Source organism: Salminus brasiliensis, chromosome 6 (assembly GCF_030463535.1).
Source record: "Salminus brasiliensis chromosome 6, fSalBra1.hap2, whole genome shotgun sequence".
NCBI classification, from domain to species: Eukaryota; Metazoa; Chordata; class Actinopteri; order Characiformes; family Bryconidae; genus Salminus; species Salminus brasiliensis.
In genome coordinates this window covers 16,759,279-16,775,309 of record NC_132883.1, presented here as the reverse complement: position 1 = coordinate 16,775,309, position 16,031 = coordinate 16,759,279, and the positions used below count along the sequence as shown (strand labels likewise).

The 16,031-nt window shown below is 43.6% G+C and overlaps 1 protein-coding gene across 3 annotated transcripts in view; it reads left to right on the top strand.

Annotated features, from left to right (window-relative positions):
- The window catches only part of ptch1 (patched 1), a 62,566-nt gene extending 46,900 nt beyond the window's left edge, over window positions 1-15,666 (top strand). Inside the window, exons 18-24 of one of the 3 annotated variants that reach the window (XM_072681853.1) lie at window positions 2,030-2,310; window positions 4,599-4,736; window positions 4,845-4,987; window positions 9,421-9,520; window positions 9,932-10,225; window positions 10,501-11,125; window positions 11,630-15,666. In XM_072681853.1, the coding sequence (XP_072537954.1) occupies window positions 2,030-2,310; window positions 4,599-4,736; window positions 4,845-4,987; window positions 9,421-9,520; window positions 9,932-10,225; window positions 10,501-11,124 (1,580 nt within the window). In that variant the 3' untranslated portion in view covers window position 11,125; window positions 11,630-15,666. Of the gene's footprint in view, window positions 1-2,029; window positions 2,311-4,598; window positions 4,737-4,844; window positions 4,988-9,190; window positions 9,521-9,931; window positions 10,226-10,500; window positions 11,126-11,629 lie in introns of those variants that run through there. The other 2 variants (XM_072681855.1, XM_072681854.1) reach the window with 2 other exon arrangements.
- Window positions 15,667-16,031: the final 365 nt, after the last annotated feature.

Below are 16,031 nucleotides of genomic sequence, written 5' to 3'. Positions count from 1 at the left end.
CCCTCCCGAAAATACAGATTTTTGTGCTGCTTATTGACAGTTGAGGTAGCTGAAGGGAAAGTAAAGCTCGCCTCACTTTGGCCAAAGGATGACGTCTCCGATGGCCTATACAGTACTAGAACATGATACATTAGCACGCTGCAGGGTATTTTTTTGTTTTGTATGTTTTTTTTTCCCTGTATACTACTACTTGGGGAACCCAGCCCAAAGACGGTCCCGAGACCAGTGAAGGTTAAATGTGTGAATGTATTTATTGACTCAGGCTGACTTCATAAAGATTAAATGATATAAGTAATGTCTGAACAACTTCAAACATATACATGCAAAGAACATTATAAAGAGTTAGCCTAGAATTATGCTTCTAATAATAAAGAATGCAAAGCTGTAAGCTAAACGTCATGATGGTTTAAGGTAGTAAATAGTAAATAAAGTGATGAAGCTATGATGCAGATTAAAAAAGGCAAATACTACTACTACTACTACTACTGAATAACACATATATACGAAACTAAAAGAGTGTATAAAAGGAAAGATCAGAGTGCAACTGAGTAGAGAAGAAGCGATATAGAGGGGAGAATCCCCCAGGATTTTCGCTCTTGAGTTCTATGCAGAGATACTGTGCTTTTATCTTGACCAGATTATTATCTTTACACAAGCATTGGTTGGACTAGTCAGCCAATCCAAAGTGCCCACATGTTGCAACAACCCCCCCAGCTAAGAGAACACTGCCCCTCCTTTGGGCCATTCTGTAAACCCTTATAAGTGGGGGTTGAAGCAGGAAGGTAGGATGCAATTTCTCCTGCAATGCTGTAAAAATGCTGATATTTGATTGGTATACTGATGCATATTGTTAATATTTCAAAAAAATAAATTTACAGTTAAAGTAAACTTGATCTATTAGATATAGTGTCAGAGTTTAGCACTGACGATGGGGCAACACTTCATTTTGGTATACTGTAAAAATGTAGCTTGCACAACTAAAAAGCCTTTGTACCACATTCAAAAAATTAAGTTATTCATCTCAAAAATAGAATAGCAATTACTAACTTTACTTTTTTTTTACTCAACATCTGTAAAATAATTTATTATACTGACTGATGTCATTAGGCTAATTCAGTTCAGGTTTGTCATTGTACATAAATACAGATAAGCTATACGATTAGCACCACTGGCAGGTGAAGTGAAAAACATTGATGATCTTCATCTACAGTGGCATCTGACAAGGGGTGGGCAGCAAGTGAACAGTCAGCTCTAGAAGGGGATGTGTTAAAAAAACGTGAAAATGGGCAGGCATATGAATCTGATCCATTTTAACAAGGGCCAAATTGTTAGGATTTCTAGATGGCTGCAAAACATCAGGCAGGTCTTGTGAGGTTTTTCCTGGTATGCAGTGTTCAGTACCTACCAAAAGTGGTTCAAGAAAGGAACCACCTGTGAGCTGGCAAAAAAGTGTAATGTGCGCCTAAAGCTAGGGCCCCACCCCAAGGTTCTGCTGCTAACGTGCCAGATACCACAGGACACCACAGTGATGGCACAAGGGGACATACTCCGTATTACGCAGGTGGTGCTGATGTTATGGCTGAACACAGTGGAACTGTGTTCTCTGGAATGACTGTGCTCTATTTAATACTTTTGGGGCGAGTTGGAGACGAGGTGGGATGGTGATCATCCAACATCCTGACCTCACATCTTGATGCTCTTGTCGCTGAATGCAATCAAATCCTCACATCAATGCTCCAAAATGTAGTATAAAGCCTTTCCTGAGCAGTTGAGACAGTTACAAAAAGCAGGCTAATACCATTTATTTTGAAAGAAAAATCTAATGAGCAGGTGTCCCAATACTTTTGTCCATACAGTCTACATTAAAACTAATCTAAAAAGTGTCACCTAATAATGTGATCACCAGAAAGTTCACTTCATTGTAAGAACAAATGGCACCACTGAACCAAAGCAGTACAAAAAGTGAGAAGTACCAGGTGGTTACAAGCATATGAGCACTAACATCATTTATTATTACTTTGCCCCGCAGTTCCCGCCGCAGAGCCCATCGAATATGCACAGTTTCCCTTCTACCTCAACGGCCTGCGTGAGACGCCGCAGTTTGTGGAGGCCATTGAGAGCGTGCGCTCCATCTGCAGCAACTACAGCCGCCAGGGTCTGCCCAGCTACCCCAACGGCTACCCATTCCTCTTCTGGGAGCAGTACGTGGGCCTGCGCCACTGGCTGCTGCTCTTCATCAGTGTAGTGCTAGCCAGCACCTTCCTGGTGTGTGCCATCTTCCTGCTCAACCCCTGGACTGCAGGGATTATTGTGAGTATCATGCTGCTTTAATCCTTTATATCTTTATATCTTAACTGTTTTTAAAAAAGTACAGTTAAGTACTCTTTACTTTGCTAGCAATTCGGCTAGCCGTGGTTGGACTTTGTTTATGTGGCGTTTTAGGCAATGGCTTATTTCCCGCAGTCAGAATCCAAAGATGCACTAAACCACGGTTGTCAAACTGGACTTCACACCTGTATTTAAGTTGCAGGGCTGCACTAATTAGCTTATGTGTTGAATCAGATGCGTTAAATGAACTCCTGGAACTCACAGCTCCCTCTTAAAGCGACCCATTTTATACTGAGCCCCTAAAACTGCTATTAGTCTACAAACTGACCACATCAAAATTACAATTTTGCTAGTTCAGGTGCGTGCCATCAGCATAAATACTGTGAGTGGAGATTGTAAGAGGAAGGACACTCTGAGTGGAGTTCAGGAAGCTTTTAATTTGAGCTAGAAGGCCTGACCTTCTCTGATGAGTTAAGCTAGGCCTGAGAGAAATTACAAAGAGGAGATGGAGTGGTGATTGGGTGCAAAAACTTCTTCATGAACACGGAAGGTAGAGCATTATTAGGACGATAGATTGGAAGGAGGAGGGGCTTAGGCATGTTTTTAGAAATGCTTTACTGTGATGAGAACCCATCTGAACCCTCATTTACATTGCTTTCACATACCCTAGTATCTTTCTTCACCTTTACTTGACCTTTCCTGATTTTCTCCAGCAGTGTAAACAGTATATCGTCCTGTATTTAGGCCCTTTAGTGAGCAGCTTCTGGTAACGTTTTAGGAAGACACCGAGCCTAGATGTTTATGGCCTATTGTTTTATGGAAATACACCAAAAGTATCTATTTTCCCGTTGTTCTCCCACGAGGGAATGCCATGGATGGAAGTTTGGGAGTAATTAAAGTGCATTTTATAAGGCAAAGCGGGGAGGGGAATAAGACCCAGTCCAACAGAACCTGTGTTTTTACAGCCCTGCTCTGTGTTTATCTTATACTGTCAGGGCCAGTTTGTTTAGTCTATGCAGAGCTTTTTGGGACATTTCTCTAAAATAAATGAGGGGGGGAACTGAGAGGTTACCACAGCAACCACAACACTGTATGTATAAAATAGACAGTGTGCTAGGTTCTCATTCTCCACCGTGTGTTCATGTATCTGTACGTGTGTATGTGTGTATGGAAGCATACCTTTCTTTCCCACACTCTTCTCTTTCGCTCCTTGCTCGCCACCATGTGTTTTATTGCAGCTTGTGTTTTAGCCATCTAACTCCGCTAGCCGTGCGCGACAGGATAGCTGCTTCATCCTCTCGTTTTACGGGACAGATGAAAGAGAAAGTTACTGCACGACTTCCACTTTTACTGTCTCGCTTTTGTCCCGGGCCACCAGTGGCCCCCCAGCACCCTGCCCATATGTCCCCTGCTTCCGGCCCACTCTGTCTCTTGCTCTCTCTCCCCTATCCACTCCAGAACCACCCCCCCCCTTCTTCATCAAAGGCAGCAGGGCCCCCTAGTAACCCGAGCCTCATCAGCTGATTATGGCGACTACTCTCCTCTTTCTAAGTACAATTGTTGCTCCACACGGAACCGTATGTACGTAGAGAGCCAGCCCACTTTTTAAGGTTGAGATGTTTTCCAGCATTCCAAAAAGCTCACCTCATTCTCTGCTTGCTTCAAAGCGTTGAAAGTGGTGGTCTTCACTGCCAAGAAAGGTTGACTTTGTTTTATGCCAAAACTGAAATCTGTCATTATGGCCTGCACTGTGAAAGACGGCCTAAGTAATTAATATAAGAATTTGCTGAGAGGCTGTAAATAGCCACACAAACATTGTTTTGATTTTTTCTAACTGCTGTTAACGCAATGTCATTGGACATTACATTAGAACGCTAACTGCCAGTTCTTTTACATCAGCTAACAGACTCTCACATTAGCTACCGTCGTGGTGAGTGATGGGTGATTGAGGGGGTCCCACCCAGAGAGCTAGTTATGAAGTCTTGGATTCTGTAGCATTGTCAGGGATCACACTTATAGTCTCCTGACAAATGCTTACACAGCTTCACCACTTAGGAGCCCCCACATAGCAATAACTGCTTATTAAATTCTAATCATAGTAAAATATATTCCCTCCGGTATTCGGTATGTTTAGTTTCCTGCCTAGTTTCCAGAAGCTATAAGTGAGAAAAGTATTTCATGGTGCATAGCCCACATGGGCACCTTAGTGATAAAATCATTTGTTCAACATGAATGAAGTTACGAGTTTTGTGTTGATTTGGCTTTGCCAGGTGCTGGTGCTGTCCCTGATGACTGTGGAGCTGTTTGGTATGATGGGGCTGATCGGCATCAAGCTGAGCGCCGTGCCTGTTGTCATTCTCATCGCCTCCGTGGGCATTGGCGTGGAGTTCACTGTCCATGTGGCTCTTGTGAGTTCCTCCTATCTATGACTGATTTCAGTTGCAATTCAGTTGCTATTCAGATTCAGTTGCTGGTGTGGGTCTAAATATGTCCTGACAGTCAGATGTTCTTTGCAGGCCTTTCTCACTGCCATAGGGGACAGAAACAAAAGGGCAGTGCTGGCCCTGGAGCACATGTTCGCCCCTGTGCTGGATGGAGCCTTTTCAACTCTGCTGGGAGTGCTGATGCTGGCTGGCTCAGAGTTTGACTTCATAGTAAGGTAAGCACACCCAGCCTGGATCTTCCCTGAACATATTACCATATTACCAACTCTCACTCCCACTCGATCACTCCTTGATGATTTACCTGGAGTTACTGGAGTTTCCCTCAAGCCTTAAAGTAAATAACCCTTAGAAGTGAAATTGATTACTGTCATTATACTATACTGATTAAATACAGTTACTTAATTCTATAATATTTTTACAGCATCTACAGTCAGTTTATCTACATTCAGTATTCGGTTCATGTCTACGTTTCCAACTTTCCATTTGTTTCAATGGCAAAAACATGGTAAAATACTGCAGACCATTTGCATTTCTCTGCTTGTTTCAGTGCTAAAATAATGATAAATAATGAAAATATCAACACACAATGTGTTTATGAATAACTATAACTTCTAAGGGTTAAAGTAATATTAGTTGAATGAAGCGAAGTGTTTTTTCATCATTCCTAGCTTATCTGTAAACCATCAATCCCCCACCATCTGTCAGCATTTGTTTGTGCATGTGCCTTTTCCTTCACTGCTCCTCCACTCTTTTATTTTTTCCATACAATAACAACTCCCTTCCTTTGTCATTGTTCTGCTGAGACAAACGTTTACAAACATGGATTGATGATCTATCATTCAACAGAAAACAAACGCATGGACATTAAGCAAAGAGCGGTCCACTCTGGGGTTCTTGATAAGCTTGTGAGTTATAGCAAATCAGTCTGGCAATTGGAACAGTGAATTTCCTGTACATCAACAAATCACCGGTTAACCTTAAAACAACTGTTTGGTGAGGGGCGTGTGTTCCACAGAAAAATGTGTGTATATATACACAGTTACACCTGGTTGGAAAATTTTACATTAGGAGTTTTGGTGTTTGGCTGTTACCCTACCCACTACCCTACCCAATCCTCTAATGAGATTGAAATTTAGTTTATGAGCCAAGGTTGTAAATTGCTCAACATTTTTAGTTTCACACAGGATCTACAAGGCTAATGCCAGTAGCAAAGAAGTAAACCTATTATTCCAGCAAACAATAAAATCCAAAAGTGAGCAGAATTATTCAGATAATATAGTAGGCTAACTTGCCTACAATAAACAGTAACAAATCACAGACAAATAATAGTTAATAGTATGTTTATGCACACTCTCATTCTCCCTCGTTTGTTAGTTTATTCAGAGCCCAGTGACGGTTGTTCTAAGACACGGCAAACATTAGCATTTCCTCTTTTTTGGGTATTTAGAGCTGGGAAGCCCCTTTAGAGGTCATCGCAGCCAGAGCAGGCGCCTTATTGGCTGTAGGCGCAAAATCTTTGTACTGAGTTCAGCTTTGGTGAACTATGACACCAAATTCTGCATGTGGATCTCCTTTGCATTGCAGCAAGTCCAAGTGAAATGACTTCTTCAGCTACATCCAGTGAATATGGTTGTCAAAATCTGCATCTGAAAACAACTCTAAATTATAGACCCGTACAGATCAGTATCACTGCTTCATTATCAGTCCACCCATTTCTGCTTAGCACAGATACTGCAGTAGAGGTGACTGCCACAGAAGCTTACTCCATTTAGAAAGGCATGGACAGCTACTCCAGCTTTCTACTCTCAAATCACTCTGGATCTGAAGTAGCGTGCCAGTGAATGAAGGCGTGCACACAAGTTCAGAGCAAGTAGCTCCCCAATAACCCCCCCCCCCTTTCTCCACACATTCGCGCACACACACACACCATCCACCTCTCCTCACAGACCACACTGGGGCTCAGTCACTCTCACGAGCTCCCACTGGAACACAAGCACTGTTTTTTCACCAAACAACACCATCCCCCTCACCCCTCCCCACACACACATACACACTCACCGATAAGGAAAAAAACAAAGGGGGAAAAAAGCCAGGGCTGTATTTTTCTAGCCTTGCAGAAATAAATGTTTCCCTGACTTTCCCCCTGTCAGGGCTGCGAATGTTTTGAGTGCAAACAGTTTGGGACGTGTAGCTCAGAGAGAGGTATGCGCTCGCTGGTTTTTCTCTGGGGAGACGCGGCTCTCGAGCGCCGGCCGAAGCCCGCAGCCCAGGGATGCTCTGCTCCACGTTTCGTCGAAGAGAACGTTTGCAGTAAGCAACATAAAAGGCCTTTGTCGTTGGAATCCCTCTGTGGGAATAGCACTCATCTATGGAAAAATCACACTCTGAAGTAAATCACTCCTCGAGCCTCACGTTCACTCAGGAGCCACTGACCTTCTGACCGCCTTAAAGAAAGCTTCTATTTTTCAGACCTGAAGGCTTTTTCCGACACGTCTGTCGTTTTGATCTTTTTTCATAATGCTTAGTGAACTTGCCGTAATCCTCAAATTGGGCAGATTGGCCTGTAGCATAGACACTGGTCCTGGAATCTTAGTACATGGTGATGTTTAGTTAGGTTGAATAAATAATAATGTTCAAGGGACTGAAGATATGGAGCATGTCCATTAGCAGGTTCCCCCTACTATGGCCAACTGTAATCCCAGATGTGGAAATGAATGAATAACACCTACTGTACACCTACTTTTAACAGTACTTGAGTACATCTACCTTATCTTGTATTTTCATTATCATTTCTTGTTTTAGAAGTTTTTAGACTTATTTTATTTTAGATTTTAGAAGTATCAGGGAAAAACTACAGTAACCCACCTCCCCATGTAAAACTAATCTTGTCCACATACAGCTTAACAATATTAACTGCACATGGTGGACTAGTGTGTATATATGTCTTTCTTATACATGCACTGCCTGCAGCTTATGACCAGTGCGGTGTGAGCGCAGCTAGTCATCATAAAAGGGTGCTAAAGAGACTATGCTTTTTTCCCCCCTTGTTGTTTCTGGTTGGTACAGATTGGTGTGGGTTGTAAAGAGCAGAGTAGAAGTAAATAATGAATAGTGAGATTACTTAACTAAATATAAGCAGTAAGTAAAGTAATTCCTGTCACAGGTTGAGAGAGTCAGTAGTCACTTGTAATGGATTACTCTTCTAGACTTGCTTCCCCAACACTAGTTCTTTGGGTAAACAGCATGGTGTCTCTGCTCTTGGAGCAGTCGCAAAGGCCTGCAAAGTCTCCAGCAGGGTCAAGAATAAAGTCATCTCACAGATGGGTGCACCCCCAGAGCCCGTCTTGTGTGGCTGCGGCTGGACGTTGTTTGGAGTGTGAGGGCCTGCTAGTAAAACGCTGCTGCCGCTGGAGGCCAACGGCGCAGAGCAGCATCAGTTAGAAAATGTGTCTGTGAGTTTAGTCTGAGGCCCAGCTGTGCTGCATACCAGCTGCCAGGAGATTGCACACATATATATATATATCACACACACACACTCACGCAGGCGAAAATATGTTCTAAACACGCATTCATTCTTTCAACGAACCCCACTGATGTTTCTGGCCTGGTGGCATCCATTCCTTCACCTATGCACGTTCAAGCTCGAGATGGCAAAGGAGAGAGGGAGGGAAATAGGGCCCCCCTCTCCTCAAATTGGGCAGATTCTTTAAAAAAAAAGCCTCTTGTGGGTCCCTGCATTTCTTTAATGAGGTAAAAGATGGCAGCCGCAATTTGAGCTGCTGCAATTTGCACAGATGCATTTCTGGCCTAGCGAAAAGGGAGGGAAGGCTAGCCGTAATGAAGGAGGAGGAGGGGGGGTGGATTTGTCAAGGAGATTGGGGGGTCTTGGTCTTACCTGATACTCTAGAGATTTAATTAGACCAAGGGATTGTGAAAGGCAGGAAAATTTCACAGGGGCTTAGAGAGAGAGAGGAGAGTGAGGGAGAATGAGCTTGAGGCCAGGCGAGAGGGGCCTGTAGTTTTCCCTCCTCTCTTCCTCCTAGACTAAATTGTTTAAATTCTATACCCTTCACTTCATTTGTTTGCCTCTGCTTTCTTGCTTTCTTTCGTTCATTCTTTCTTCCTGTCTTTCTCTCCCTCTCTCTCTCTAGTTCTCTCTCTTTCTCTTTTTTTTTTTTTTTTTTTTTTTTTTTTTTTTTTTTTTAAGAGCAAGGGAGAGAGGCCCCTGTCCCTTTGTGATTCATCTCTCCTCTCCTCTCTCCCAAGCCCCCTACTCCACATTCCTTCCCGCTTTGCTTTAGCCTGTGTTTGCTTGTACTCCGCTCACCCCTCGGAAAAAAAAGGAAAAGAAAACTCTCCCTCTTTCCTTCCCCCCTTTTTTCCATGCCTTTGAATTAACCAACTAATTATGTCTCCAGCTTTTCTGTGCTGCTCTCTTAAAAAGACTAGCCTTCTTTGGAGACTTTGTCTGGCACAAGGTAAAACTAGTTTTCAAACTTAATGAATTCTTCTTGTATGTGTGTGTGTCTGTTTGTGTGGTGGGGTGGTGCAGGTGCTCAGGTGTGTGTTATGTAGATATGCATTCAGTTTCATCTCTTGATAACTTCCTTTTCATTCATATCTAACAGTTCTTGTTTGTTTTCGGCAGATACTTCTTTGCTGTATTGGCCATCCTGACCGTGTTGGGGGTCCTCAACGGCCTGGTGCTGCTCCCAGTCTTATTGTCCCACTTCGGCCCTTATCCCGAGGTAAGAGGATTGCTCCTGTTGAGTCATCCTCTATGGCACCACCGCATACCACAGACACAGCTATGCAGAGCTAGCAGACAGAGACATCCTCAGTAAACAGAGCTCAGCCCTGTCTCAAAAACTCCGGCCCCATCCCAAATCAACTCATGCCCCCTACCCCTAAAGCAGCCATTTAGCCTTTTCATATCTGCTGGAGCGATCTTGAGGAAAATCCAAGTCATAATCACAGACGTTCTCCATGTTGTTTTGTTAATACTAGCCATTAGTTGGAAAAGTCCTGAAAGAGGCCTTATATACATAATGCAAAATAAACTTATACATTAATAATGTAATAATAAGCATGTGGTTAGAAGTTGAAATCCATAAAATGGAATAAAAACAAACAAAAACATTTTTCCTTGTGTATTAAAGGTGTCTCCGGTGGATGGGCGTAGCAGACTGCCCACTCCAACTCCAGAACCTTTTCCACCAGTGGTGCACTTCACCATGCGGCCAAGCCACACCACTACCCCCGGGACAGGCTCAGATTCCTCCGACTCGGAGTACAGCTCAAACTCCACATTCTCCGGTATCAGCCAAGAACTCCAACAATACGACCTCCAGGCCAGCAGGGGGAGGGCCGCCCGGCCTGAAGAGGTCCGGATCTCCACCGGACCAAGACAAGGAGGTCGTCATGCAGAGCCGTCCACTTTGCCCTCTTATTCAGTAAGTGAACATTTTTACAGTGTAAAAATAAAAGAATGTATCCCAATCTAATACACTGTATGTCCAAATGTTTGTGGACACTCCTTCTAATGAATGCATTTAGTTACTTTTGCACCCATTGCTGTTACAAATGTGCAAATGCGCGCACACAGTCCCCGTAGAGACGTATTGCCAATAGAACTTGAGTATAGCAGATAAACATGAACCTACTGGCACTGGCACTATCTAATAGTCGTATGGTTCCATGGGGTTAAGATATGTAACTTCTTCCACAGACTGGGCCGACCGACTCCAGGCAGCATCAGCGGCAGCATCAGCAGCATCAGCAGCATCAGCAGCAGCATCAGCAGCAGCAGCAGCAGCATCAGCAGCAGCATTATCGCTCTGGTCATCCTTCTCGTTCTCAGGATGTAGGACCTCAGTCTTCCCGCCGACACGGCAACAGGGACCCTAAGAGGGAGGCGGGAAGTGGACACCCCCCTCCACCTCAGAGGCTGCGCACGGACGCTTTTGAAAGCGCCAATGAGGCGGGTGGCCACTTCGGCCCCAGAGAACGTTCAGCGGGGCGTCGGCCTCGCTCCCACAACCCTTACCCTCATCCCACCCACCCTGCTGCAGGCCCCACCTACTGCCAACCCATCACTACGGTGACGGCCTCAGCCTCAGTGACTGTGGCCGTTCATTCAGGGGTGGCCGCTCAGAGCCCCGCCTACCCCTGCTACCCCTCCAACGACAGCTATCGCACTTCAGAAGAAGTCTACCCCGACACCCACTTCCCCGACCCGCACGTGCCCTTTGATGAGAGCTGCCACGACGCAGACTCCAAGCTGGAGGGCATGGAGCTGCAGGACCTAGAGTTCCACCCTCCCAGTGACTGCCACGCAAGACCTTCCAGCTGAGGTGGGCTATTTGCACTTCTCCAACCACACTTTCGTTTTTTTCTACATTCAGATCTTATACAACAGTATAAATGCATGTACTGAAATCTTGACTCTCGGCCAGTATTTTTAATTGAGTGAATTTTTAATTAAACTTCCTTTCCTCCAATATTTGATCCAATATCTGATCCAGCATTTACAAAATATCTATAACTGGTACTAAATCAGTGCCAACTGTATTGAGACCCTTAAAATAGATTGTAAACTAAATACGCCCACTTCAGATATCAAACTTGCCTTGGCTGATTGACTGTATTCAGTGACAAATCAAGCTAATTACATTTTTCACCAAACCTTTCCTTTAAGCATCATCTGAAAAGCTCACAAATGTGCTCACAGACTAGACACTTTCATCCCTGTCATCAGTAGATTCTGTAATGGCAGTGTTAGCCTCTGTCTCTAATCAGGTGCTGTTGTGGTTGTGATAAAACAGCGCTAACTCTGCTTTTACTCTTCTTCTCCGCAGTGGTTGAATGTTGAAGCACAAATGGCCAAAGATGGGACATCCGTCTGCTAGTGTGGAAGAGACATGGTGCTGCAGGGCAGTGGGGGGAGGGGGGCACTTGGACCAGCAGCGCCTCCGTGGTGCTTGACTCTGTTACTGTATAGCCCTAATGTATGTCTGTCTTAGATATTTCTATAAGTATTTAAAAGAAAAAACAAGGAACGTGTACACACATGTAAATACAAACCAGAGTAGCTATAATTGGACCGGTCTGGGGGTCGCCAGACTGGGCGGTATCCATGTGTACGATTTTATGATTACTGTCCACCCATCATCTGTGTATCTGTGCCATGAGGAAGCTTCATCTTAGACATACTTATCAGCATACAGATGTTGCTGCTTAAGGTGTTGTAATGTACTTGTATAATTCTATGCAATTATTTTGAGAGGTGTGCCTGTGTGAGAAAGTGAGTGGATGGATGTATAGCGCATGCATGAGCGTGTGTGTGTGTTTGTGTGCATGCGTATGTGTGCCCTGTGCAAACATGTTGGTGCACTCCAGGCCCAAGGGACTTATGTCAAATCCATTGAGGCTGAAGGTAGACTGAAGGACACAACACGGGTCTCGTCCTTCATCAAAAGATCGTGCTTCATGCTATTCTAGACCATTTCCATTTGGATCCTTTATGCGTTTTCTGCAGCTCCTACATTTTTTTGTCAATAGCCTACCGGAGCAAAACACCTGTGCTTTTCTATTAGGGATGCACAAATACAGGAACTGTGGGCAGATTTTGTAATAAAAGTATCTGCCACTGCAGATACATAGACATTTACAAGATGTAGAAAATGGAACGACATCTATCTGGATTAGCATTAAAGAGAAATCTAATGTTTCTGTTGGGCTACAACTTTAGTAAAAGGTATAAAACCAGCATTTTAGCGCAACAAATACATCCTCACGTATAAACGTTGGTCCAGTACCAACTTTTTTTTTTTTTTTTAAGCAATGATCTGCCGATATCCCTGCTGAAAAAAAACCCAGCCATCAACGTCAGGTTGGTTAAGCTGGTTAAGATGGTTGACCAGCAAAGACTTTTTTTTTTTGTTTGTTTGTTTGTTTGAACGCTAGCTAACCAGCATGACTACGCTGGTCCACCAGTATGACCAGCATGACAAGCTTGATCACGGCTGCAGTAAAACGCAGGTCAGATCTAACTAAACTGGTCGACCAGCTCGGTTTAGTTAATCATGCTGGTAGCTGACCAGTTTAATCTTTTGAACCCAAATGAAATCATGTGCTTTCAAAGAGCTAAGGCTTCTTTCACCATCTCATTTATCAAAGCCCAGCGTAGACCATCAGAAACCAGCAGGTATTGAGCTGGATTATTTCAGCAGGGATGACTCTGACCCCGTTTACACCTGGTCACTTCTCGTGACTAGGATCTGGATTGTATCCAGCTCAGATTTTAGCCACATCCATTTACCAGACTGAAGTCTGATCGCTGTGTTTTGACTGAACATGAGCAGTTCTTACTGCTGTTTCGGTTATACTGCGAGGGGTTTAAAAAGACACTGCCGTGATGCGGCCCGAACGCGTCTCGGACCACCTCCTGAAGTGGTTTGGGTGATCGGATTTGGATCTGGTTTAAATGCCATCTCTGGCGTGTTCACACTTTTGCATTGTCACGCGACTTGGCCTGATCCAGATACAATCTTGTCGCTCAAGGCGCATGAAGTGACCAGGTGTAAACAGGGCCTCCGATATCATTGTGCATCCCTATTTCCTATAGGAGATTTATATAAAGAACATACTTTTACTATATTAGTGCGTGTTATTTTTAATAGAATTAATTAGCTGTTTTAAGCTGTAGAAGTCTTACACTATGTACCTACTATGCTCTTATCGTCAGACCTCATCATCCGAAGTCAGGTCTTTCCACGCCTCGCTGTGTGGAAAGTGTAAACAGACAAGCGCTGCATGTTTGTGTAGGTGTGTGTGTGTGTGTGTGTGTGTGTATCGAAGTAGAATGTATGCTTTATTCAGATGAATTTGCTTATCACAAACCTGTGGTAGTTGAAAAGGAAAAGAATACTGTTTAACGTTGAAGCACGCTATGCGTGGAAATGTAGAAATGAAGAAAGTGTAGGGAGCGTTTGCGTGTGGCTCTGCTGTTCTTGCTCTCAATTACAACCTTTTCTTTGTTCTTCTGGCTCGATTCGAGTTGTTTTACTGTTTAAAAAACAAAAAAAATGAACAAAAAAAAAACCTCGGCCATTTAGTGTCGACCCCTCGTCTGCTCGCGACACTCGGAAGCGGATTACTGGGTAAATAACCGTATTTCCGTTGTAGCACAGGTCCAGTAGCCTATGCGCTCTGGCGACTGGCACAGGTACTGTGTTGTCAGTTATTAGGGTTTACTATGAACTGAAACCGACTAGCCTCTGTTTTTTATTATTATTATTATAATTTTTTTTTTCTCTTTATCTTCCACACCAGAATGGCATTATTTAGATTCTTTCGCTCTTCTTTTCCAAGCTAACCGTTGTGGGTTTTATTGAGCTAATCCAGCTGAACCTCTCGACAGCGCAGCCGACGTCTTCCCTCACGTCTTAATAAGCTAACGTCGAGGAGCAGCTCGCAGGGCTCACCACTAAATGGCCGGAGAGGATCCGCGTCTTTTGTCTCAAACGGTCCGTCGAGCTCCTCAGTGTGCAGGCGGCGACCACTGGCCCCAATTTAGCACGAGCAGTTCTCTCCTCTGACCTCACCTCATAAAAGTCCACAACACAACGCCACGACACTAATTGGAAGCCCCCTCCCCACGACTGCCAAATGGTGCATGCGAGTGCTTGTAGGGTCAGGGGGCGCGGAGCCTCCACTTCACTCTGAGTCTGTGTGTGTGTGTGTGTATGCCTGTAAGTAGGCCTATTTGCGTGTGCCTTCAAGTGTGTATGTGTGTGTGTGTGGGGGGGGGGGGGGTCACGTTCTGCCATTCCCCCAACCCAACCCCCTCCTCAGTTTGACTTCCTGTCAGACGTTGGATCCCCGTCTTTCTGTTTCCTGGTTCACTTTCCTTTTCTGAGCTTTGCGTCCTTCGGTCATCTGCGTGTGAGAGCTGTCTGTCTGTCTGTCCGTCTGTCTGTCTGTCTGTGTGTTTTTATTTGGTATTCTCCTAAAATGTCACATTGGCAGAAACAGGAGAGAAACATGGCTGGCAACTATTGTTATTCATTTTTATATTCTATTATTTTTTTACTTTTTTTTTTTTGCAATATTTATATTTTTGTATTATAAGATGTTTTTTGTTGTTGTTGTTCAATAATGGTCATAATGCCAGTTGTTAACAATGCAGGGATTTTTATGTCTGTCTAAAAAAACACACACACACACTATTACAGTTCTGTTTGTTTGTGTTTTTACATTAATGGATTCTAATGTGTATAAAGTGCTTACTAATGTTAAATAGTAAAAAAAAAGAGTATATAACATTTACATTACAGATTCATCACAGCTCTTAGAGGATTCTAAAAGGAAAATAATACGTGGTGGTTTTACAGTCCGCCGTTTGTTTTTCCCTCAGTCAGCGTGGATGTGTGTCGTTTTCAGTTACAAAGATAAATGTATGCCATATAATTTATTTATATGAAAATTTATTTTTGTAGTGTACATAGTAGGCGTCAAGGTATTTGACAGAAGTATATTTTTAAAGAGTTTATATGTAATGCTACCATTTTTTTTGTTTTTTGTTTTTTTTTGTGAGAACATAACAGAGACATTAAGTCATTAAGGTGCACACTTTCATCGCTAACTTGTTCTCAGACTAAAGTCCCCTTTTACAGTGTTACCATAGAAGAGAGTGAGTGAACTCTGGAGAGAGACTGTGTTTCGGGTTTTGTGAAAAGCTAGCCATGAAAGTAGAATAAAGGAAAGCAAATGTACTAGCTCTCTAAATGATGATGATAATAATAATAATAATAATAATGTTCAAACACTGATAGAAATCTAACAAATAAAAAATATTATAACTTATTTGTCTCTTTTTTCTAAATAAACAGATCTGAAAGACCTACAGCAGCGTCCTGTGGCTGAGTCTCGTGTGTGTGTCGTGTGGCCGAGCAGCACTGCGCGACCGCTCTTTCAGGGCCTGAGCGGACAAATTGCAAACACACCATAGTCTCGGGTAGGAAAGAAAACAACAAAACATAAGGTCCAGTGCATTTGCATGAGATGAAGATTGCAAGCGAGGTCCAAAGGCATTATCTCGCTCGGGCTTTCCACTGGCTGACATCTGGCCACAAACCCAGCCTCCTTGCCCCACCATCCCCCCCAGCAGCAGCAGCAGGCCGTTCCTGCGTTCCCCCTCTCCCTCTATGATTCTGATTGACAGTTTTATAGACTGCAAGGAAATTGGTTGTAGTTACA